The sequence below is a fragment of the Magnolia sinica genome, chromosome 14 (assembly GCF_029962835.1).
Source record: "Magnolia sinica isolate HGM2019 chromosome 14, MsV1, whole genome shotgun sequence".
Taxonomy (NCBI): Eukaryota; Viridiplantae; Streptophyta; class Magnoliopsida; order Magnoliales; family Magnoliaceae; genus Magnolia; species Magnolia sinica.
Window position 1 is genome coordinate 3051533 of NC_080586.1, and position 23544 is coordinate 3075076.

General features: G+C 43.1%; 4 protein-coding genes across 8 annotated transcripts in view; 3 read left to right on the plus strand and 1 right to left on the minus strand.

Moving 5' to 3' along the window:
- LOC131225302 (pleiotropic drug resistance protein 3-like) overlaps positions 1-2684 on the plus strand; it is a 48557-nt gene extending 45873 nt beyond the window's left edge. For all 4 annotated transcript variants that reach the window (XM_058220810.1, XM_058220812.1, XM_058220814.1 and 1 more), the window contains 3 exons: positions 458-629; positions 867-1121; positions 2290-2684. In XM_058220810.1, the coding sequence (XP_058076793.1) occupies positions 458-629; positions 867-1121; positions 2290-2556 (694 nt within the window). In that variant the 3' untranslated portion in view covers positions 2557-2684. The remainder of the gene's footprint in view (positions 1-457; positions 630-866; positions 1122-2289) is intronic.
- A 2111-nt stretch (positions 2685-4795) lies between these two features.
- On the plus strand, positions 4796-9933 carry LOC131225303 (major pollen allergen Ole e 10-like). Of its 2 annotated transcripts, XM_058220816.1 has the most exons (4): positions 4796-4980; positions 7566-7594; positions 8926-9175; positions 9774-9933. In XM_058220816.1, the coding sequence occupies exons 1-4, from the start codon at positions 4905-4907 to the stop codon at positions 9797-9799; spliced, it is 381 nt and encodes a 126-aa protein (XP_058076799.1). In that variant the 5' UTR covers positions 4796-4904; the 3' UTR covers positions 9800-9933. The 2 variants fall into 2 exon arrangements, with proteins under 2 accessions (XP_058076799.1, XP_058076798.1); XM_058220815.1 differs by lacking the exons at positions 4796-4980; positions 7566-7594 and adding an exon at positions 7608-8438.
- Positions 9934-14618: 4685 nt separating this feature from the next.
- Positions 14619-15137, plus strand: LOC131225957 (uncharacterized). The gene has a single exon (XM_058221582.1). It carries the CDS (start codon positions 14619-14621, stop codon positions 15135-15137), a length of 519 nt encoding a protein of 172 aa, XP_058077565.1.
- Positions 15138-20009: 4872 nt separating this feature from the next.
- LOC131226273 (S-adenosylmethionine synthase 5) lies at positions 20010-22861 on the minus strand. The gene is made up of 2 exons (XM_058222072.1): positions 22706-22861; positions 20010-21434 (listed from the first exon to the last, which is right to left on the minus strand). The coding sequence occupies exon 2, from the start codon at positions 21420-21422 to the stop codon at positions 20241-20243; it is 1182 nt and encodes a 393-aa protein (XP_058078055.1). The 5' UTR covers positions 21423-21434; positions 22706-22861; the 3' UTR covers positions 20010-20240.
- Between the last annotated feature and the right edge of the window lie 683 nt (positions 22862-23544).

Genomic DNA, 23544 nt, shown 5'->3' on the forward strand with positions numbered 1-23544 from the left:
AATTGCATTTTGGAGCCTTATCCTCAATATCTTTCCAAAGTAATTAAAATTTGGTTAGTTCCCTATTTCTGAACTATTCATTGCAATTCGATTCGATAGTACGTCCAAACACAGCCTTAAGTGTAAACATGAGTGCTAGAGCAAAGGTATGAAGTTAGTATCAGTAGAAAAGGAAAGGGAGGGTTTAGGTGCCACTTAAAAATGAGTTCCTCTCATTTTAATTAATCATGATTATGTATTACGATTAAATAAAATGAGAGGAACTCATTTTTAAGTGGCACCCAAACGGAACATAAATGGGTTGATTATTTTTATTTATTTATTAATGCAGCTCAAAGATTTTGGGTTTTTAATTTGAGACTTGGACTTCTTTTTCTTTTTTATTTTTTTCCTGTTCTTCATGAAACGGATATACTTTCCAAATTCACGAAATTTACTTTAGTTTTCCGCCTTGTAGAGATGACCAGCAGGACTTACTCAACATGCTTGGAGCAATGTTCTCTGCCATGTTCTTCGTCGGGTTAAGCAACTGCTCGTTAGTTCTACCATTCATTGGCACCGAGCGAACAGTTTTATACCGAGAAAGGTTTGCCGGGATGTACTCTTCATGGGCCTATTCATTTGCGCAGGTCTGGACATCTTTATAGAGAACGTATTGGGCTGTTTTTAGATGCACTATTGGATTGAATTTCAATAACTAGTTCAATTGACAAAACTGGGGAAGGTAACTGCAATTGGGTCATTTCCACTTCATGGAATCAACTATTGCAATTCAATTAAATAGTGCATCCAAACACGGCCTTGATGTTCCCAATCATTTGAAGATTAACTTCCATGGGTCTTGGCTGTTGTCTATGGTTTTGTAGGTGGCCATTGAAATTCCTTACGTGTTCGTCCAAGCACTTGTGTTGGTGTCCATCACCTACCCGGCGATTGGGTACTATTGGTCAGCTTCTAAGATCCTTTGGTACTTCTACGCCATCTTCTGCACGCTTCTCTACTTCAGCTACCTCGGAATGTTGATTATGGCACTGAGCCCGAACGTTCAGGTGGCTTCCATATTGGCGTCTTCCGGCTACACCATGCTGAATCTGTTCTCGGGCTTTCTGATACCCGGACCGGTTAGCTAATCTTTTCACTTCCTCAGTAATTGGAGCATGTTTAGGTGCCATTAAAAACAAGTTCATCTCATTTTGGTTAATATCAGTTATCAGTTTCTAACCATTACTGAAAATTGATGTCCAATGCATAATTTCTACTAACTAAAATGAGATGAACTCATTTTGAAATGGCACCCAAACAGGCCCTATAAGATGTATTTTAAAAAACGGTTACAGGATACTGTTTTGGCTATCCCATGGGGAGGAATTATGAGATTTTGACATGGGTTTTCAGTTTGAACAAGTGGGACCCGTGTTTCAATGATCTAGAGCATTAGTCTGTTGGGTCCCACCGTGGATGGATCGTGCCCCACTCCTTGACTGTCTAGTTGCAGATCACAAATGCAGTGTTGGAATTGTCCTGTTAAGGAGATTTTGGGATGTGGTCCATCCAGTGAAGATTCCAAATGGGCCCCGCTCGACACATCAAGATTGGATAAATGGAGTGGACTAGATCATAGTACCAACAATCTATAGCAAAGTTGTAGATGGGAAAACAAGTATAGGAAGGGGAAAAAAACCATATCTTAGGTGTGTTGAGCCAAACACTGACTGTTCTAACAGCTTATAACGATTGTTTCAAATACATCAAGATTTCAAAATCCATCAAGATAATGAAAGCGCATCCTGATTACCGTCTGTGTTTGATCGTATAAGAGCATTATGATTGGACTTGTATATCTTCAACTGCCCATCACATTCGCCCCACACGTGCCACAGTTTCAAGTGTGTTGTATGCAAGATAACCAATCAGATGGTCATCTCAATGCACCTGTCCTATACCAAAAATCAATCTGGCCCACTCATCCAGCGAGTGACATATGCACATTGAATGTGGACTGTTGGCCCCAACCATATAAATCGATCGATCAGATTTTTGGGCTTAGGAACATTTACCGCATGGTCTATCCTATGAACGCTCTAGATCCCACATCCATGTGCCATGCTCGCACTTGTGATGCATTCGTGTTTAGCGCTTGAAGATGGAGCGTCTAGAATTAGCATTCCTCCTATCTAATACGTCCAGAATCATGGAATTATAGCAAGGGCAAGTACTGAATATCGTAGATAATAATCAAACACAATAGACGGCTTGAGATGAAACTGATAGCTATGTGATTCCTTGCAGCAATTTCCAAAGTGGTGGTATTGGTGCTATTGGATTAGTCCCACATCATGGAGCTTAAAATGCCTCTTCACTTCACAATACGGCGACATAAGCAAGGAGATCACAGCATTCGACGAAATCAAAGCTGTTGATTCCTTCTTAGAAAGTTACTTGGGTTTTTACCACGATAGTTTAGGCATCATGGCCATTGTTCTTGCTGCTTTGCCTGTCGCCTTCGCTTTTCTTTTCGCTCATCGTATAGCAAAATTGAATTTCCAAAGGAGGTGAGAATGTTGAATGAATGTTCTTCTAGTTTCTATATTTTAGGCTGTGTTTGGATGCAAAAGTGAATTGAATTGCGAAAACATTCAGCTCAATCAAGAGAAAATGGCAAATGTTAGTGTTGTCTGATAGTATTTCTTTCAACTCCAAATTGAAAGTATTACACTTGTGATTTAATTTGCAATCCAATTGGATGGTGCATCCAATTGCGACCTTTGAAGATTTGAGTAGTTAAGAAAGAGTTAGTTTTCTGTTATTTCTTTAGGCCTTTTCTTCATGCTGCGTGTGTAATGTCGTATGGCTATGTGAGATCTGGGCCATTCATCAAGAGGGGACGCTATGAACATTGCCTGGCCCAGAAGTCAGGATAGCGCTACCACAAGCGTAATTTGGATATGGACCATGGATGACTACTTTTCCTAGCCATCCATCTTTCTCCCTGTGACTGGAAGAATCTGACCATCCAATTGCTGTCAGTTTTGCTGATTGATGGTGGTCAATGGCTGGATGGCTACAAGTCCATCTTGGGATGGTGGCCCACCAGCTGCACAATGGAAACAATGAGGATTGAACGCCCAATGCTGAAACCTTCGTGGTGGTCACAGAAGTATTGGATCAGGCTAATATCTGTGCTTTCCGTTCATCCTAGTGGGAATAACCTTATCAATGGTTTGGATGGCACATTAACATCGTGATGGACCCAGGAAAGTTTCAAGGGTGGGCATTTCGGCCCTCACTGTTTCTTGTAGTGTGGCCCACTTGAGTTTTGGATCTGCCTCAATTTTGGGTTCATGTCCTAAAATGAGTTAGTGAAACCGATGGACGGAGCGGATGTCACACAGACCTTGTGATGGGCCCCACGGAGGGTCACAGGATAGTGGGGTCCATTTCTGTTTCTACTTTTATAGCCAGTGCTTGCATCATATCCCGTAACATTGTGAATTTTTAAAGGACATACGGTGGAGGCCGCAAGATAGAGATATGGTACAGCCATCTTTCCACAGCACACGTGGCAGGTTGATTATGATTTGAGACCGTTCATCTAGATACCGGTTCTGTAGAGGGCAAATAGTTCAAAATACATATTGATCGGATAATCCAAGACATCTGATCTGTGGCCTTCAAAGCGATGGTAGAAAACAGTGGAGTGTCAGCGCTCCGAGTTGTACGAACGGTTCACAGGAGATCAAAGTTGCATGACCCCTACAATGATGTATTTATTATATCCACACCGTTCATCCATTTAGCCATATCATTTTAGACCATTATCCTAAAAATGAATAATATCCAAATCTCAACTGGACCACACCACAAATAACAGCGGAGACAAGGATTCTCACCGTTAAACACTCATAAGACCCACCATAATGTTTATTTTCCATCCAATCTGTTCATAAGGCTGGATGAATAGTAAAAACAAATATCATATTGATTCAAAACTTCTGTAACCCATTCATCACTGTCCCATGCCTGACCCAACCCGGACTCAGGCCAAGCTTTCAAGGCTCTTGGTCGAATTTGGGCTTGAGATGGACCATGAGCCTGAACTCAACCTGACCAGATAAGCTTAACCCAAGATGGGTTTGGTTAACCAGGTGGTGGGCCCCACTCGTTGCCACGGCAAGAAAGAAAACCAACAGGCGCAAAGGCCAACCTATGAGCATCGGGACCCTTGAAACTGTCAGCCCGGCTCAGAAATTATTCCGTACGCTTTTCGACGCTCTCAGTTACGAGAATCTCTGTAAAACCACCCTACCTACGTATACCTCCCGATAAGACAACTTGACGAAAATGCCCCTGCATCGACCATTCGGTGCGCTCGCAGATTCTGGCCATTTTTATACACTTGCACGCTGCTTATGTACACGTGGCATGCATGTACCACAATCGAAACCGTCCAATTCGTCGGACCCACTTTTAGGTGGGAAATTACACAGGATTACTAATGAATATTCGTTTTTAGAAAGTGGACCGTTGGCATTTTTACATTTTTAGCATATATCTGTTGGATACCAGTCGGATAGATATAGTGATCAATCAATGTGGTTTTTGGGATATGGCCCATCTACAGAGGGACCCACTATTTCATCGGTTAGATTTGAGTAATTACATGCCACGTGTACAATCCTCTGGTACACGTATGGTGTATATGCCCTCCACGCTTCCTAAACAGGCCCTACTGCCGAGGGTATTATCGTCCTTAGAAAAGTACATCTGGGTACAATACACGAAAACCGTCTTAGGGTTTGCCTTTGCGCGCCCATTCATGCATCTGACCGTTGGGAGAGCTGCCCTTCATATACTCGAGAAGTGTCCGTAACCCCAAAAGCATCTTAGCAGAGAGGACTGAGGAAATGGCGAGGGTAAAACGGTCATTTTCCTTCATCCCTCTTGCCTTCGCATTTCTCTTGTGCTTCGCTGCTTGCACAGGTTCGCTCTCTTAACCTTCGCACTCTTCCCATTTTTGCCCTTTAATCAAGCACCCTGCTAACGTGCGCGGTATGGGTACATGTTTTCATTTTTCTCCCAAATGGAGGTGCACAGGATAAATTTCATGTGCCCCCTATGGCTCATGTTAGTCTTCTTCTTTATATTTGGTAATATTTCCAATGACTTTCGAGGTATTTTTTTTTCCTTTCTCCCAAATAGATGTGCGCATGATACGTTTCACATGCCCCCATGGCACGTGTTAGTTCTCTGAATTATAGTTGATAATATTTCCACTGATTTTAGGCGTGCATGATTTTTTATCTCCTAAAGATGATAAGTTTCATGTGCCCCATGGCGCATGTTAGTTTTCTTCATCAAACTCGATGCTATTTCTAATGACTTTCGGGGTGCTTTTGTTTTTTTTGTTTTTTCTCTCAAATGGAGGTGCACATGATAAGTTTCATGTTGCCCCCACGGCGCATGTTACTCTTCTTCATCATATTTGATAACATTTCCAACGACTTTTAAAGGTACATGTTTGTGTGTGTGTGTGTGTATAATGGACGCCTATATATATACACACACACACGTACATGTGCGTGTGGGAAATGGTACTATGAGGTCAGTTGTGTGGGACCCACCATAATGTGTGTCGAACATCTACCCCATCAGTCAGATGCACTATTCCATGGTGGGCCACGGGCTTAAAAATCAAGTCAATCTATAACTTGGGTAGGCCACACCACATACAACATTGATACGGGTTACCCTCCCATTAAAACATTCATAATCATTTACTGGGCTCACCTAGATGTGGTTCACAAATCCAGCTCATCCATTGCATGTGTCCCACTTGGATGAGGGGTCAGACCAAGTTTCAGCTGCATCCAAAACTCAGGTGGGCCCCCACCAAGTGATTTTATATATTTTAGGCATGTCTTTACATGGTTTTAGATGGCATGGCCCACCTGAGTTCTCGTATATGGCTGATTTTTGGGATATATCCCATAACTTAAAGGGACCCATCAAATGCACGGTGTTGATTTTCAACACACATAACGGTGGGCCCACACAGCTCAACCTCATGGATATATATATATATATATATATATATATATATATATATATATATATATATATATATATATTGAAGGTGCACATGATAAGTTTCATGCCCCCCCCCATGGTGCATGTTAGTTGTCTTTGTTTATATTTTGATAACATTTCCAATGGCTTTTACTAGGACCCTTGAGGTGGATTCTCTTCTTGAGCTATTTGATTTTCCATATCTCGCTGTGGGTTTTGTCCACCTTGGACGTATGAGGTGGATTTTGATGAGATCTCGACCGTTGATGTATGTGGGTCTACGCTAAAATGCGAGGCATGGGTCTTACACCCACTGCTAGTGTGAGGGTGCGTGTCAGCAAGCGAGAAATCTCTTTTCCTGTAACTCTACGTTTCTAATAGTTCGGTGTGAATCTCCTATTTTTAGACTATCTCGGTTTCTCGTTAATTTATCAGGTTTATTCTCATCTCAAGTTAAGTTCATGAAAATATCGTGAGATATGTTTCAGAGAAAATGTACCATAAGCAGACATGTAAATCCACACGCGACATGAATGCACGGTCAATTTAGACCGTTTGATTTGTGGGGTTGGATGGGGCTTAGATGACGACGACGACGACGATGATGATGATAAAGGCATTTCTGAATAATCCTAACCATCGGATCTGTCAACAGTGGGACTCTTGATTTTAATGGTCTTGATTGCATGATGCATGCCACTTCACGCTCTGTGGGATCCGTACACATCCACACTCGGCACGTCAACCTGATCCATCACTGCTGGGTCCCTGATTTTAATGGTCGTGATTGCATGCGTGCATGCCACGTGTCTTGTGGATACATGCATGATTACCTTCCAGGAGCTTTGCTAATTCCACACGCGGGCACGTCATCTGATTCATCAATAGTGGGACCCTTGATTTTAATGTCTTGAATGTATGCCACGTGTATGGTGGGTATGTACACGATCCATATCTTGATTTTCTAACACATCCACACGCGCTCACGTCAATCTGATCCATCAACGGTGGGACACCTGATATCATGCATGCATGCCACGTGTACGGTGGATTTGTCATATATGCATGATACATATTTCTTCAACGAGCTTTACTAATTCCACACGCGTGTGGAACCATAAAATCCACACGCGGGTGCATGTGTCATAATCTGACAAGTATGAGATCTGAGCTTTCCATCAGGTGATATATACTGTTTAGAGTCTCTTCCATAAAAATCAAGTTAATTCACAACCCAGGTGGGCCACATCATATAAAAACAAAGTGAACGTCTAGAAAAAAAAAATCTAACCGTCAGTTTAACTTGTCGTTGTGTCCCACCTAGGGAGTAAAATTATCCGATTTTTTAGAAGGAAGATCTGCTCATTATTTCCAACCGTATGGAAAGCTCAGATCTTACACATGTATCATATTTTCACGTGTGCCCGCGTGTGGATTTAGCAATCTTACCAGTCTAGTTTAACATTGCAGAGCTCTCAACTTGGGTTATTTTGATGCAGAGTCAAGGGCGATTGGAGTGCAGAAGCGGGTAATTTTTCAGTTTTATCCTCTGATCCTCGACCAGATATTTGCATATTATACTCTGGTTTCACTTTAGGGTAGTGGAGCTCACATTTCAGTAATCCTGGCCGTTCATCTGTTGCATCCTGTAGTAGATAGACCATGTTCCAAAATTCCCTAGATGGAACGATCCTCTCTTCTTTTCTTTTTTTTTTTGGTGGCCTAAAAGAATACGGTTAATGAGAGGAATACAGCACCGGTGCACGTTCAACTGGAAAGGTCCTAAGATTAATGGCCAGGATGAAATCTGAGAGATTATTTCACATGGTCAATTACAGTGGTCTAAATATACCAACGGTCTGGATTAGAAAAAAATGGCCCCCACTTGTCTGATCTGAAAACCGGAGTATACCCTGCAAGGTCTCTGGTGGAATTCGGCTAGTCATTGCCCATTGGAGCGCGTTCGAGATCTGGACATGGATCACACCTGATGAATGGCCCAGATTGACCTCTGTTCAATCGTTTTATTTTCCGCTGATCTATCATGACGATGGAACATCCCACTCGTGAAAATGATGGATCATACCATGAAGTAAGCTGGAGAGAAAATCGAAAATATCCACTCATCAGGTGGGCCACACGCAAAAGATTAAGTCAGATAGCTGTTCATATGTTTCAACTGCGTAGCTCGCTTGATAAATGGTCCATTCTGGTTTTAGGCCATGTTGATCTCTAAGATGCGGCCCACCTTTTGCACGGCTCAGATTTCATACACAGATAGTATATCAGCTGAAAATAAAAATGTCGTATGTTTAGTTAAAACGACAGCGTTGTATGTAAATGCTCGGGGTGGAAGCAAGAGAAACGTTCGGGTACAATGTTGTAGATTAACTTTAAAATCCACCTCCCTATTTTCCGCCTGTGTCATGTCAATGGAAAATCCCAACCGTGAAAAGGCTGGACCACACCAAGAAGATAACCTGATGCAAAAATCGAGACAATCCCTTCATCATGTGGGCCACATTCATTGAATCAGACCATTGGTTGTCCATATATTTCGACAGCGTAGGTTGCTTTATTAATCTACCACTCTGGTTTTCAGCCCAACTGATCTTCATAATACAGAACACATTTTCCACGGCTAAGATTTTATACAAAAATGCTATGTCAGCAGAAAATGAAAACGCATCAGACGGTCGTCTGTGCATCGACCCATGTATAAAATCCAACATGGGCTTGGGCCTGGAAAAGCCCATACCAATGAGGTACTGCCCATTAAGTGAATTACTTATGGGTTTTGTTATTTTCACCACTAAATGACTGTAATTACTCTAAAACATGTGATTAACGAGTTCACAGGCCGGCAATGGCACCTGGTGCATTGCGAAACCGTCGGCCGACGAAACGAAGCTGCAAGACAACATCGAGTACAGTTGCAAGCAACCACGGGTCGACTGCCGCGGCATCGGGAGCGGGGGTGCATGTTTCATGCCAAACAATGTCGTGTCTCATGCATCAGTGGCCATGAATCTCTACTACAAGGCGGTCGGGATGCATGAATGGGATTGCTACTTCAACGGCACGGCACTGATTGTGCGAGATGACCCATGTAAGTGGGCCCTGGGCCCATTAAGAGATTAGCTATCATCACTGGTTTAAGTGGTTTGAAATCTTAGCTTGAATTGGGCTTTCAATTTGTACAAGCGGGGCAATGGTTTATTGATATAGCACAATCTTCTGCGGGCACCACTGTGGGTGGGCCCATTCCTGACAGTTCACTCTATAAACATACAGTTAAGATATGCACCAAAATAAAATGGTTCCCATCTTACTTAAAAATGGCCCAAGATCAATGGCTAGAATATTCTAGTCTTGAGAACTTTTGGAGGTATGGTTGCTACATAGAGGCCCAACAATCCAAGGGTCATGATCACAAAACCCAAGTAAGGGGGCCCATGGTTTATTGATCTAGTATAATCTTCTGTGGGCCCCACTGTAGGTGGGCCCATTCCTGACATTTCCCTTTATAAACATACAGTTAAGAAATACACCAAAATAAAATGGTTCCCATCTTACTAAAAAATGGCCCAAGATGGATGGCTAGAATATTTTGGTCTTGAGAACTTTTGGAGGTATAATACTCATTTGAAAAAACACTCCTATAAAATCATCTGAATTGTTTCTAATGTCATTGTTGTGTTGTGCAGCCATTGGAAAATGTAGGTATACATGAGAGCATTGCAATGGTATGTTTTTTTTCTCATTTTCTTCATTTTCTTTGGCCTTTGTTCTCATGTAATGTTCCTTTCTTTATCTTTGTAAGATTTTGAGTGTTTTCTAAGTACTAAAATGTTATGTTTTCCTCTCCATCCTTGTGTGACAACCAAAAATGGAGTATTTAATCCTTGTTAGAGAAATCACTGGACACATGCTGTTGGATCTGGACCATCTAATCAATGGGGCACCTTTTGGATGGCCCATGACCCAGAAAACCGGGTCAATCCTAACTTTAGAACTATCAAACACGTGTTTCTCGATGGTGGATGGAGTATAGATGGAATGTGTCAATTTGCCCATTAATTTATCATAGTCCAGATCGATCCATTGATGTGGTCATGTTTTGATTGAGAGTATGATCACATCACATAATACAGAAGACTACCTTCCTCCACTCATGGAATTGCATCAACCATGTGTGAAATTTCATTCCATTAAGATAAATGTGAAACATTATTCAATATAGATTTGGATATAGATGAAAAAGATGAGTAGAGAAAGAGACAATACTCATGTGTTTGTCTTCTTATAACTACATCACAAAAATGGTAGGTCTATCCACCATAGGGGCACGAAATTTAAAACGGACCCTTCAAAGATTCCCTTTGTATTGACTTTTTGGGAAGATGGAGTTAAGATCATCTAACATTTTCTCTTCACAAGCAGATAAAAATTATCATTCCCAAGTATTAAGATACCTTAGGGCCGGCATGCATGCACCCATAGAAGTTAGAACCCTGTTATGAGCCAAATTCCTTTTTGTGTCTGCAGGTTTAGGTGCCATTTCACAATCTTAGTTTTGTCCACGAATCATTAAAATGGGTGTTAAAGAACTGACACAGGGAAGGACGTGATAAGGTCAATCAGCGTCTTCCTTAGGGGATATTTACTCCGAATCCATGGAGCTCTCTAGACTCCTCACAGAGCTTCCTCGAATCCACAAGGAATAAAAGTACAAATAATTTTAATAAATTCAAAATAACTTAATTAATTATAAAAAAAAAAAAAAAAAGAAATTACAACCCTTTAAATAATGACCTCAAACTTAGGATAGAGTTTTAGACTCAAACACCCAAAAAAGATCGCCTCCATTCCTATTAGACTTTGATTTTTTTGACCAAAAATAGTAAGAGTTCAATTTGGCCCAACCACGTTATTCTACTAACTTTTCTAAGCCTTTTTCATGTTGGGCACGACTTCTATGGCGCAAAGGATCAAAAGTCAAACTCCAACTAAAATTTTTTATTTATAGTAAAAACAAAATTAAATGAGACTTTTGACTATCGATCTCATGGAATCTTGCAAATCCAGCATGATCAACCTAATGTAGCCAGTTCGTTGGTTTAGTAGCTTCTCCTACCCCAAAATCACATATGATATGTCAAAAAGCTCATCTCAATTTGCAAGATACATCTGTTTTAAGGATTTGACACTTGATCATTTCCGCCTTCGATCAAGCCTTCTCTCATCCATCTTTGCTATAAAAGTGTCTGCAACCAACTCTACATCAAGAACCTCTTTTCAACAACAGCTCATCAAAATAGAGACTAAAGACCCACTCGTTGCACTAAATCTCTTTTTACGCAAAAGGAAGTTGGTGATTTTTCTCCTTCTTCCAATGGCCTTGCTTCTCTTTTGCTTGTATTCCTCTCTGATTTGTGCATTGGGTAAGTAATCAGGGAATCTTTTCTTAGTCACTTTTTCAAAAAATAAATCTCCTTTTATGAAAGTTGCGTCCAAACAATCTTTTAAGTTTGGAAGAAGAATTTTACTCTTAAACCATGTTTTTCATTTAAAACCAAGGTAATACTCACTGCGACAATTTATAAATCAAATTATTATAACAAATGTTTTAAGTAACACATTCAATACAACATCTTTGAATCAAAAATAATGATTTCTCATTGTAATAGGCTCCAAAATGCTATTCATTAGATTTATAAATTCATTAAATGGAACTAAGTGGATAAGTCAGGTTAATCTGGTCTTGTGGGCAATAGAGCACCAAGCGTTCATTTTTAATCTATTCATCCATTCTCCAAAATATGGCTGACATGTAAAAAAAATGCTCCTCACTTAAAGCCAAGGTATTATACTTATCTATCAAATTATTAGTGGGTACTCCATTTATGATGAATGTGGACCATTGATCATTCATCATCTTTAAACTATTTATTTGTAGGCCATAGATTGACGCTTGGATTTTCCTCATCGGGAATTTTGGTATCAATAGTGTGAGCCAGACAAGCCGGCTCAAATCACTGAACCGTGGGCTCCACATGTTGGAACTGAAAACCCAGGAAAACAGTGCAGACCTATAATTCCTGTCCACAGTATGGTTGGCTGGTGGAGCGCACACAGCTATATAGCTAGTGTGGATAGTGCGAACCGCTCAAAGGACATCAAAGTTAAATGAGCCCCACAATGATGTATTTATCATATCTAAACCGTTCATCCATTTTTCGAGATCATTTTAGAGCATGAACCAAAAAATGAATCATATACAAAGCTGAGTTGGACCACACCACAAATAACTGTAGGGATAATGATTTTCACTGTTAAAACATTTGTAGGGCCCATCATAACGTTTATTTTCCATCCAATCTGTTAATAAGGTTACAAATACATGTATGAAAAGTAAAAAAAAATATCATATTCCAAAATTTGCGTGACCCCAAAAAGGTTTCAATTGTAGACGTTCAATCCCCCACTTCTTTTTGCAGTGTGGTCAACTTGATATTTAGATCTGTCTTATTTTTCATCTCAAGCCTTAAAGAAGAAATCGCCAAATGGATGGACCGTTTGGATATAACATATACCTCATGATGGGACCTACAGAACTTGCTGATGTCAATACATCAGCTATATGGTGGTGTGTGGTACACCAGCCAATCCGCTTGTGGTTAGCTGTTTTTTTTTTTTTAACACACGCACAAACACCACCACCACACTCACGCCGTAGTGGAATATCACCACCTATGGGTACTCGAACCCTCAACTAGGTGTTGAAACTCCTCAGAGTTTACCACCGGAGTAAAAGCAAGGACCCATCTGGTTGGCTGTTGGTTGTGTTAAGTACAACATAAATGAGTGGAAGAGATCCTCCTTAAAGAGGGGGGAAAAGGACGGCTGTCGGCAGGCACATCACGTGGTTCCCACCTCTTCAGCCAACTGGAATCCGGTGGACTAATCAAAAGGGTGTTTCACGGAGAGAGAGAGAGAGAGAGAGAGAGAGAGAGCACTCCTGCGATAGAAACCATGTGCCTTCAATGGTCGTTTGGGAGCATGTATTCCATGATAATTGGTGTGAATCGGTGAAGTTAGTGCATTTCATAAGTATAACTATTTTGCCCGCTTATTTCAAGGCATGAACCTAAAAATGAGGTAGATCTCAAGCTCAAGTAGACTGCACCACAGGGACCATTTGGAGTAGGATATCCACTGTTGAAACCTTCTTCCCTTCAATCCCCACTTTTTCCTATAATGTGGTCCACTTGAGCTTTGGGCCTGCCTTATTTTTGGGCCATGCCTTAAAATGAGCTGGCTAAATGGATGGACTGTGTAGATAAAACACATACATCATGGTGGGACCCACAGAGGTATGGGATCACCAGCCGAAAAGCATCATTTCATAACTTGAAAATGTAATGATTACAATTTACTTTAACTATTACCTTCACCGGTGTATTTGGCTCTGGATCTACGATCATAATTCCTATTTAAACAAACGGGCCTAAAAGGTGACTTTTGTGCATTTGATATGAATTGGATTCCAAGACACATCAAATACCCTCGTACCAAATGCACCAATTACCATCGATCACTACCCTTTAAGATCATTCGATTGGTGTTATTTTTACAATGGCTCACTCCTAAATTACATGATCGAATGAATGGTCAAATCGTCAATAGGCCATCCCATTTGTCATTTAAAACCTTAAGGGACAGTATAGAGGTGATTCTGAACAATGGTCAATATTCACACCTGGACACCTGATGATCAGATCAGCCTTACCAACCTTTTGAGAAAGAAATGTTACTCAAGACATTTATTGGATGGGAGTCTTAAATCACACGAGAAGGTATGCATGAAGATCAATGAAGCTATTTTCTGTTGTAAGATGGATAAGAACAGGGCCATATATTCAGTTACTTCTATAAATTGTGAGTGAGATGCCATAGGATATTTTGACCTCCTTTTTCTCTTCGAAATCCTTGTATCGTAATGTCCCAATAGAATATTTAGCCTGTTAGAGTAGATGGCATGCCTGGAAAATATCTCATGGATCTTCCCCGTAAGGCAACTCGTGATTCATGAGATATCCTGGTGTCCTTAGATAATCTTGCTCCAATTGTACATAGTTATAATTAGCCTCACAATATTTAGCTACCATGTATATCTTGTAACAGCCCTCCAAATCAGTGGCTAATTGTTCTCCTCTCAAGTTATTAATAGAAACCGTGCACCTCCATGAGATGCATCGGATTACATCTCAATCTATCTTGGTATCAGAGCTATTACAAGTGCATCCACCATGTCAAGCACTTCTTCTTCCTCCTTGTCGCCATTTATTTCTAACATCACTCACTTCCTCAACATCAAACTTGACAAAGGCAATTTTTTGGTATGGCGTTCCTAGTTCCCTCCCATACTAAAACTCCATGATCTCGAAGGCCTTATCGATGGCACCTCTCCATGTCCAGACCATTTCCTCGCTCCAACAGAGAAGGATACCTTGCCTATCCTCAATCCTAACTACACCAGATGGATCAAAATGGACCGAATACTCCTCTGCTGGCTCATCTCCTCCCTCACTGAACCGGTCATGGCCCATGTTGTCGACTTCACCACATCTCGTGATGTGTGGTGTGCTCTGGAGAGGATTTTTGAATCGTCCTCCCAAGCTCACGTACAGCAACTCAAGTATCAGTTGCACACTGTCAAAATAAGTGCTACACCTATGTCTGAATACATCCAGTCTGTCAAGTCTATTGTGGACAACCTAGCTGCCGTGGCAAATCCCGTCACCGACTCCGACCTCGTGTCCACCCTCCTCAGTGGCCTGTCTCCTGAATATAACTCGTTCGTCACCTCTGTCAACACACAAGTCGACCCTATTTCCTCTGAAGAACTGATCGGCCTCATGCTCAGTCAGGAGATACATCGTGGGCGCACCCTCCCCAACCCTGAGTCCACCAACCTCATCTCTCCTGCACCTGCAGTTCACAATGCTTCACGGACTTCGAGGTTCTTCTCCGCTCCGCCTTCGTCTTCCTTCCGTGGGCATGGTTGAGGACGGGGTCGAGAACACGGTCGTGTGTGTGGTCGGTACTACTCTCTACATCCGACCTCGGGTGGCCCCCAACATAAGACAGCCGCTGGCAACCGGTTCGGCCATTACGCCAACCACTGCTACAACCGCTATGATGAAGCCACCCCGCCTTCTAACCCGACTGCTCTCATGCACTCAGTCGGTAGCAGTAGCTCCTCCGATCCTAACTGGTATGTTGACTCTTGTGCTACACATCACCTGGCTGCTGATATGGCGAACCTGACAATTCCGATTGAGTATTATGGCCCTGACAAGATTCGCATGAGTAACGGGACAGGTCTGCCTATCCATTCTACTGGTTATTCTATTCTGAGTTCTCCATCTTCCTCTTTTGCGTTACATAACCTCTTGTTCGTTCCCACTATCACTAAGAATCTTCTCTCTGTTAGTCGTTTCGCTGCTGATAATAAAGTCTCACTTGAATGTCATCCCGACTTTTGTCTTTTCAAGGATCTCTCTACCCGGAAAACTCTGCTGCGAGGACACCTTAAGAACGGGTCTGTGTGCCTTCTCTCTGGGGGACAAGAGTCTTGCTGCTTCTCCTTAGGCTCTTTTTGGTGAACGTGTCTCTTCCTCGGTGTGGCACGAGCGCCTTGGTCATCCCACCAGTCGCATTGTCTCCAGTCTACTCTCTCAACATAAGCTTCCCTCTCTTCCTGATCGTGGGGGTCCTTCGGTTTGTGCTGTCTATCAGCAAGGGAAGAGTCATCGTTTACCTTTTTCCTCTTCATCTTCGGTTACTGCTGCTCCTCTAAAACTTATTCATTCAGATCTCTGGGGTCCATCTCATATACCTTCTGTAAGTGGTCATCGCTAATACGTTAGCTTTGTTGATCACTACAGCAAATATGTTTGGCTTTACTCATTAATGAATAAAAGCGAGACTTTTTCAGTTTTTGTCACTTTCAAAAATTATATTGAAAAATTCTTAGGTCATTCAATAAAAGTCCTGCAGACCGATAGTGGTGGTGAATTCCTAAAATTTAAATCATTTCTTTCTTCTCATGGTATTGTTTATCGTGTTTCTTGCCCACACACTAATGCCCAAAATGGAACTGTAGGAAGGAGGCATCGCCATCTCGTTGAGACTGGCTTGACCCTCCTCGCTCGGTCCTATGTACCTTTCTCTTATTGGCCATATGCTTTTCAGACTGCATCTTTCCTTATCAACCAAATGTCAACCATGGTCCTACATAACCTTTCCTCTTTCCAAAAATTATTTCAGAAATCACTTGATTACCTCTCCTTGAGGGTGTTTGGCTATGCTTACTACCCTCATCTTCGCCCCTACAATCCACATAAATTTGACTTTCGCTCTGTGCAATGTGTCTTCTTAGGGTACTCCGCATCCCACAAAGGTTACCAGTGCTTACATATCCCCACTGGGCGTGTGTACATCTCCCGGAATGTTGTCTTTGATGAACGCACATTCTCATTCCTTGGCCTCACGCCTAACCTCTCTTCTCCACTGTCCCCGTCCCAATCACCAATTCCAATTTCCATTGGTCCCCTGCCTGTCCCAGACTCCTTTCTGTCTGCTACACTGGCGACCTCTATTGGTCTAGTAAATCCCTGTGTCTCTCCTCCACCTTCACACCAGTCCCTCCCTAATCCTTCTATCACTAGTTCATCCACTTCATCTCCTGATCCCCCTTCCGATACTACTCCCTCCTCGGTATCTCCCTCCCCTGTGGTTCCTACTAATTCACCTCTCATCCGAAATCATTCAATGGTCACCAGGACTCAGGATAACACAAGAAAACCTAAAGTCTGGCTTACCACCCGGTACCCACTGCCCACTTGTCTCATGACTGATCTGCACACCTCGCCCGTCGAACCCACCTGTTTTACACAAGCAAACTGTGATCCTCGGTGGCATCAGGCCATGGACTCCGAGATTAATACTCTACTCCAGAATGGTACCTGGTCTCTTGTTCCCTACTATCATTATATGAACCTCGTTGGTTGCAAGTGGGTCTTCAAGTTGAAACACAATATGGTTCGGTGGACAGGTACAAGGCGCGTCTTGTGGCCAAGGGGTTTCACCAAAAACCGAGACTTGACTATCGAGAAACGTTTAACCTTGTCATCAAACCAACCACCATCCGAACTATCTGCAGCCTTGCCGTGTCCAAAGGATGGACATAGCGCCAACTCGATATTAATAATGCTTTTCTACAGGGCTTTCTTGCAGAGACCGTCTATATGGCACAATCTTCAGGATTTATTGACCCGGCTTGGCCCAACCATGTCTGTCGACTCCATCGCAGCATCTATGGCCTCAAATGGGTCCCACGGGCCTGGTTCTCTCATCTCAGTAGTTACTTGGTTCGCATGGGCTTCGTAGGATCCAAGTCCGATACTTCTCTATTTATCCGACGGTCTGGGTCCAATCTCCAACTGGTTCTCATCTATGTGGACGACATCATTATCACAGGGGATAACTCTGACCTGGTCGATCATCTTATTAGGGATCTTGGCCTGGAGTTTTTCCTAAAAGACTTGGGCCCACTTCACTATTTCTTAAGAGTCAAGTATCACCGTACTCCGGATGGTATGTTCTTATCTCAGCAAAAGTATATTCGCGATCTCTTACTCAAACTCAAGATGGATGGTGTGAAGCCTGTCAACTCTCCCATGGCCACATCCTGCAAGTTATCAAAGTTTGGAGGTACTCCCTTGTCCGATCCTTTCCTCCTTCAAAGTAGTGTTGGGGCCCTCCAATACCTCAGTTTCACTCGACCAGACATTGCCTTCTCCGTCAATAAGGTCGCCCAATTCATGAAATCTCCTACAGAGGATCATTGGTGCTCGGTCAAGAGGATTCTCCGTTATATCAAATCTACTATTACACATGGTCTCTATTTCTCCACTCAGTCCACATTAGGTCTTACAGCCTATACTGATGCAGATTGGGTCGGATCTATTGATGATAAAAATCCACTAATGAGTATTGTGTTTTTCTTGGCAAAAATCTTATCTCCTGGAGTTCAAAGAAACAATCTATAGTGGCACGATCCAGCACTGAGGCCGAATACCGGGGAGTTGCCAACGTAGCCGCCGAAGTTCTGTGGCTTCAGTCTCTCCTTCGTGAGTTAGGACTCCCCCTATCCACTCCTACAGTGCTTTGTGATAACCTTGGAGCAACTTATCTATCGGTCAATCCGGTATGTCACACTCGGTCGAAACATGTTGAGATCGACGTTCATTTTGTCCGTGATCATGTGGCCAATGGAGCCTTTAATGTCCAGTTCATCTCCGCTGAAGACCAACTTGTTGATGTACTCACTAAACCGTTAAGTTCCGCCTGTTTCTCTCTTCTTAAGTCGAAGCTCTCGATTCTTTCAGAACCATTACACTTTGGGGTGGGGGTGTTAGAGTAGATGGCATGCCTGGAAAATATCTCATGGATCCACCCTGTAAGGCAACTCGTGATCCATGAGATATCCTGGTGTCTGGAAAATATCTCATGGATCCACCCCGTAAGGCAACTCGTGATCCATGAGATATCCTAGTGTCCTTAGATAATATTGCTCTAATTGTACATAGTTATAATTAGCCTCACAATATTCAGCTACCATGTATATCCTGTAACAGCCCTCCAAATCAGTGGCTGATTGTTCTCCTCTCAAGTTATTAATAGAAACCGTGCACCTCCATGAGATGCATCGGATTACATCTCAATATATCTTAGCCTTCTTTGTCATTTTCTGTACACCTGTAATCTCCAGAATCATCCAACGGTCCGATAATATCCACAGTTTCTATAAAAATACCATGGCCCCACTTTCTTATCAACTGACAACAAATGGGTGACGTCCAATTCCCAACCTCATATTTCCTCATTAATAAAACTGGTTAAATATTCAATAGGCATAGTTGTTGGCCAGGTTAAGTAGGATATTCAGATAAGACGTTAGAGGATGAGGCTGCCAGGACACCATGATCTGTATGTATCATCCACACCATCCATTCATTTTTTTTTCCAGAGCATGTTAGGTCATGGGCTAAAAAAATGAGGGCCCTAGTAACTTTTTTATAGTGGGCGTTTAATCACCGCCATTTTACTTAGGTACACTTGGAATTTGTGCCTGCCTCATTTATAAGCTCATGCCTAAAATGATTGAAAAAATATATGGAGCGGATATAACACATACATCATCCAGAAGCCCTAACATGCATGATTTGATTGGTCCAATCCCGTGTGAGCCAAATATGTACGAGACCAAAAGACCAAATTACTTTGCTTTTCTAACAGCAGCCCAATCAAATTCCACCACATGTGCCATAGCCTGTCAGTCGTCTCAGTGCATAGGAGTTTCACAGACAAGAAGTGAATAACTAGCCATCAACAGCATAACCATGACCCACACTGGCTATGGATTGCAAGTCTCCGCAACCTCTGGCCACATCCAAACAGGCAGAAAAAGGTCTTGAGTCTAGCTACTTGTACCACATGTCACAGTCCACTCACCCACCTGGGGATAACTTGGGAACCCATAAAAGAGCCATGCCGCATCCAATCCTTCCCATGAGTTTCTCCCAACACCTAGTCTAACCATCAGACCCATAGCAAAATACAAGTGTGGTCCACTAAGTAAGTGAACCTGGCTGATTCTTGCACAAGTCGGTCCACACAACTGGGCTAACCTATTGGACGGATTGCGTGTCACACGCACGTAAAAGCTTGGCAGTTATTTTTAGTCTAACCTGTTGGACTTGAGAGCTTTCTCCACCCTACATAAACGGTAAAAGCGCTGCACAAAAAGACAAATGTTCCAACTCCAATTAGATAACCACTGCAGAGAGATTCACGCAAACAGAGGACTCAACTCAAATTTGAACTTTTTCTTCTCTTTTTCCAGACTCCAACAAAAATTAACTTCTCCATTTGCCGCAACTAACACGACATCATCACAATAACAAAATTAAAAAGAAAAACAAAACAAGAGACACAATATGAAGATGGTATTGCAGATTGCAGACCGGTTAGAGAGAGAGAGCAGCAGCAGCAGCAGCAGGCTCTTATTATGGGGGCTGGAATTCTTGTGAATTAGAGCATATTTAAGCAGTGGCCTTGTCCCACTTCAATGGCTTTACAACCTCCCAGGTGAAATCTGCATCGTCCCTTCCAAAGTGGCCATAGGCAGCCGTCTTCTGAAACCTCCCATTGCTACCCCTCTTCAGATCCAGGTTGATGGCGATCATGCCAGGCCTGAAATCGAAGTTCTCCTTCACAATCTTCAAAATCTCCTTGTCTGGGATCTTGCCAGTGCCGTAGCTGTCCACGAACACTGACAATGGCTCCGGAACTCCGATGGCATAGGACACCTGCACAATGCACCTGCGGGCAAGCCCACTGGCTACAATGCTCTTGGCCGCCTGCCTTACAATGTAGGCACCGCTCCTGTCCACCTTGGTGGGGTCCTTGCCTGAGAAGGCACCACCTCCGTGTGCGCCCCACCCACCATAAGTGTCAATGATGATCTTGCGGCCAGTGAGGCCAGCATCGCCGTGTGGGCCACCAATGACAAACCGGCCTGAGGGGTTGAGATGGAAGATGGTCTTCTCATCAAGGTACTTCTCCGGGACGACGGGCTTGATGACATGCTCCTTGAGGTCAGCGGCAATCTCGTCGTTGGTGACAGTCTCGTCGTGCTGGGTGGAGATGAGGATGGTGTGGACACGGATGGGGATCATGGCACCATTTTCGTTGTGGTACTCGACAGTGACTTGGGTCTTCCCATCGGGCCGCAGCCATGCGCAGGTGCCGTTCTTGCGGACTTCAGTGAGACGGGCGCCGAGCTTGGTGGCAAGGACGTGGCTGAGAGGCATCAGCTCAGGGGTCTCATCGGTGGCATAGCCGAACATGTGGCCCTGATCACCAGCACCAATCTCCTCAGGGCGCTTGGTGAGATGACCATGGACACCCTGGGCAATGTCAGGGCTCTGCTGCTCAATGTTGACAAGGACCTTGCAATTATCAGCATCGAGGCCAACGTCGTCGGAGACGAAACCAATGGCACGGCAGGTGTCGCGGACTATCTTCTCATAGTCTACGTTGGCCTTGGTGGTGATCTCACCAAAGACCATGACCATGTTGGTCTTGGTGCAGGTCTCGCAAGCGACCTTGCTGTCGGAGTCCTGGGCAAGGCAGGCGTCGAGCACTGCATCGGAGATCTGGTCGCAGAGCTTGTCGGGGTGGCCTTCGTTCACTGACTCGGAGGTGAATAGGAAGGTCTCCATTTTCAGTGGGAGCTGCATAGAACAAATGGAAAAGATACCACCGTCAGCACACAACAATGGGGAGCTGCTCCTGTTTGGATAGGACTCTGCCTAGTTCTAGTCATTCAATAACAAACCTAGCCCCCAAAAGAAAAAAAGAATCAAACAATCCGGAAAATCAGGTGGTATGGCAGACGCCATCTATCTTTTTTTCAATAGGATAAAGACCTCTGATCGGTGGTTTTCAACCATGTAGCCCATAACATGTGAAATATAGATAAACGATCCGGAAAATCAGGTGGTGGGGCAGACGTCATCTATCTTTTTTTCATTAGGATAAAGACCCTTATCCATCACCAATGGCGCATGTTAGCTAAAACCGGAAAAATCCCCTTGGCAAACCAAGCTAATTGAAAAATCCGGCAGAAAATCAGATCTGAATCCTCACAACAGAAATTCTCCAATGAAACATTTCTGAAAGCAGATCTAGAACAAGTGCTTCAAAATCTATTGCAATATATTTAATTTCTAACAAAAACACAAACGGGAATAGATCTGAGAAGTAAAGGAAGCAGATCTAGAAAGTTAGATATCATCTTTTACAGAGAACTTCCAAATCAAATCAAGCAACAGATTAGTAAAATACCAAAACAAGTAGATCTTAGAGCTTCTAAAGCATTATACTTCAACTTTGAAATATTCGACCGAGTCTAGGAAAAGAAAAGCCTAGAAAAGCCAATTTTCAAATTTCCAAAGCATTAGCTTCCATTCAACAGATCTAGAGTTCGATTTCGTCAACACACCGAGTTTCTGATCTGCTATAAAATCGATAGAAAACACAGCTAATTCGAATCAAGACAAAAAAGATAATGACGAAAAAAAAGAAAACAGAAAATCAACCAGATCTGTAATCACTTCGAAGCATTTCTCTCATCCTCCCAGAGATGAAACAGATCTCAACCCCATTTTAACCAAAGTCAATCCTACCAAGCTGAAACACTAACTTCAACTAGATCCGGCCATCTCCAGCAGAAAATCATTTCCAAATGGCCGGAAAAAGCAGAAAACCAGACCAGATCCAGCCAGCTAGAGCAGAAATAACGCTACCTGGTGAACAACAAACCAGATCTGACCATCTAAAGCAGAAAAACTCTACCAACTGGCCCGAAAAGAGGGGGAAATCCGACCTGTCTAGCCGGATTCAGCGGAAAAAACCCTATCAGTAAGCCGGAAAAACAACAAAAAATCCGACCAGCTACAGAAGAAAAACAGAGAGAGAGAGAGAGAGAGAGAGAGAGAGGGACCTGGAAGAGTAGAAAGGCTTGCTGCCGTGGATCTGGTATTGAAGCTTACAAGCTCCTCTCCTTTGGCGAAACTCTACGACTATCGCCTGTCATTCAATTCCTCTATTTATAGACGAACGACGGCCTTAATTGTACTCAGAACGGGAACTCATCATTCCCAGCTAAAAAATCCAGATCCGACGGCTGGCGTTTAATCCACCGACAGATATTAGCCGTTGGATTCCGCATATCCTGCGGCCAGGATTTCTCGGAGTCGATGGACGAGAGCGACGCAGACGCGACACCGAACAGCCGCGGAGTCGGGTCGGGGTTTGGGTCTAGAGTTTGCTGGCAGGAGCCGGTTATCCACCAACCCTCAGCCGGTAATCAGCTGGACTCGTTTCATTTGACCAGATGCGTAGGATGCACCACCGCGCGAGTAAAATCAAGGGCAATTTGGTAATCTTGGTTAATGTTTCGCCGATCTCACGGTGCCCTGGCACGTGTGCTATATGTCTCGTGTGACTAAAATCCAAGCCGTCCTTCAATGCAATCCAAACAGTTCACCCCACGAACAGCCCGCTGCGTCCGTAAGGGCCCGTTTGGCCGGGTAGATTGGAAGGGATTGAATGTTACTAGGGTGGATGGCATGGATTTCTAGGTAATGATGGTGTTGTCAGTGGTTTGTCTTGAGATCCATGAGATTGCTCTGTCCCTGGATTGCTATATCCAGTCCGTTTGGCACGCCTGAACAATCCCGGGATTAACACGTCCCAAGCAAATTTGAACGGATTAGGGTGGCTTAGATGGGATTTAAAGGTAATGATGGTATTGTCAGTGGATTGTCTTAAGATCCGTGG

Excerpts from the sequence above, each read along its gene's own strand:
- LOC131225303 (XM_058220815.1), top strand. The coding sequence starts at position 8,289 with ATGTTGATCTCTAAGATGCGGCCCACCTTTTGCACGGCTCAGATTTCA. Across the intron at positions 8,439-8,925 it reads GAAGCAAGAGAAACGTTCGG|GCCGGCAATGGCACCTGGTG; the intron begins GTACAATGTTGT and ends ACGAGTTCACAG. Across the intron at positions 9,176-9,773 it reads GATTGTGCGAGATGACCCAT|CCATTGGAAAATGTAGGTAT; the intron begins GTAAGTGGGCCC and ends TGTGTTGTGCAG.
- LOC131225957 (XM_058221582.1), top strand. The coding sequence starts at position 14,619 with ATGGACCGAATACTCCTCTGCTGGCTCATCTCCTCCCTCACTGAACCG.
- LOC131226273 (XM_058222072.1), bottom strand. The coding sequence starts at position 21,422 with ATGGAGACCTTCCTATTCACCTCCGAGTCAGTGAACGAAGGCCACCCC.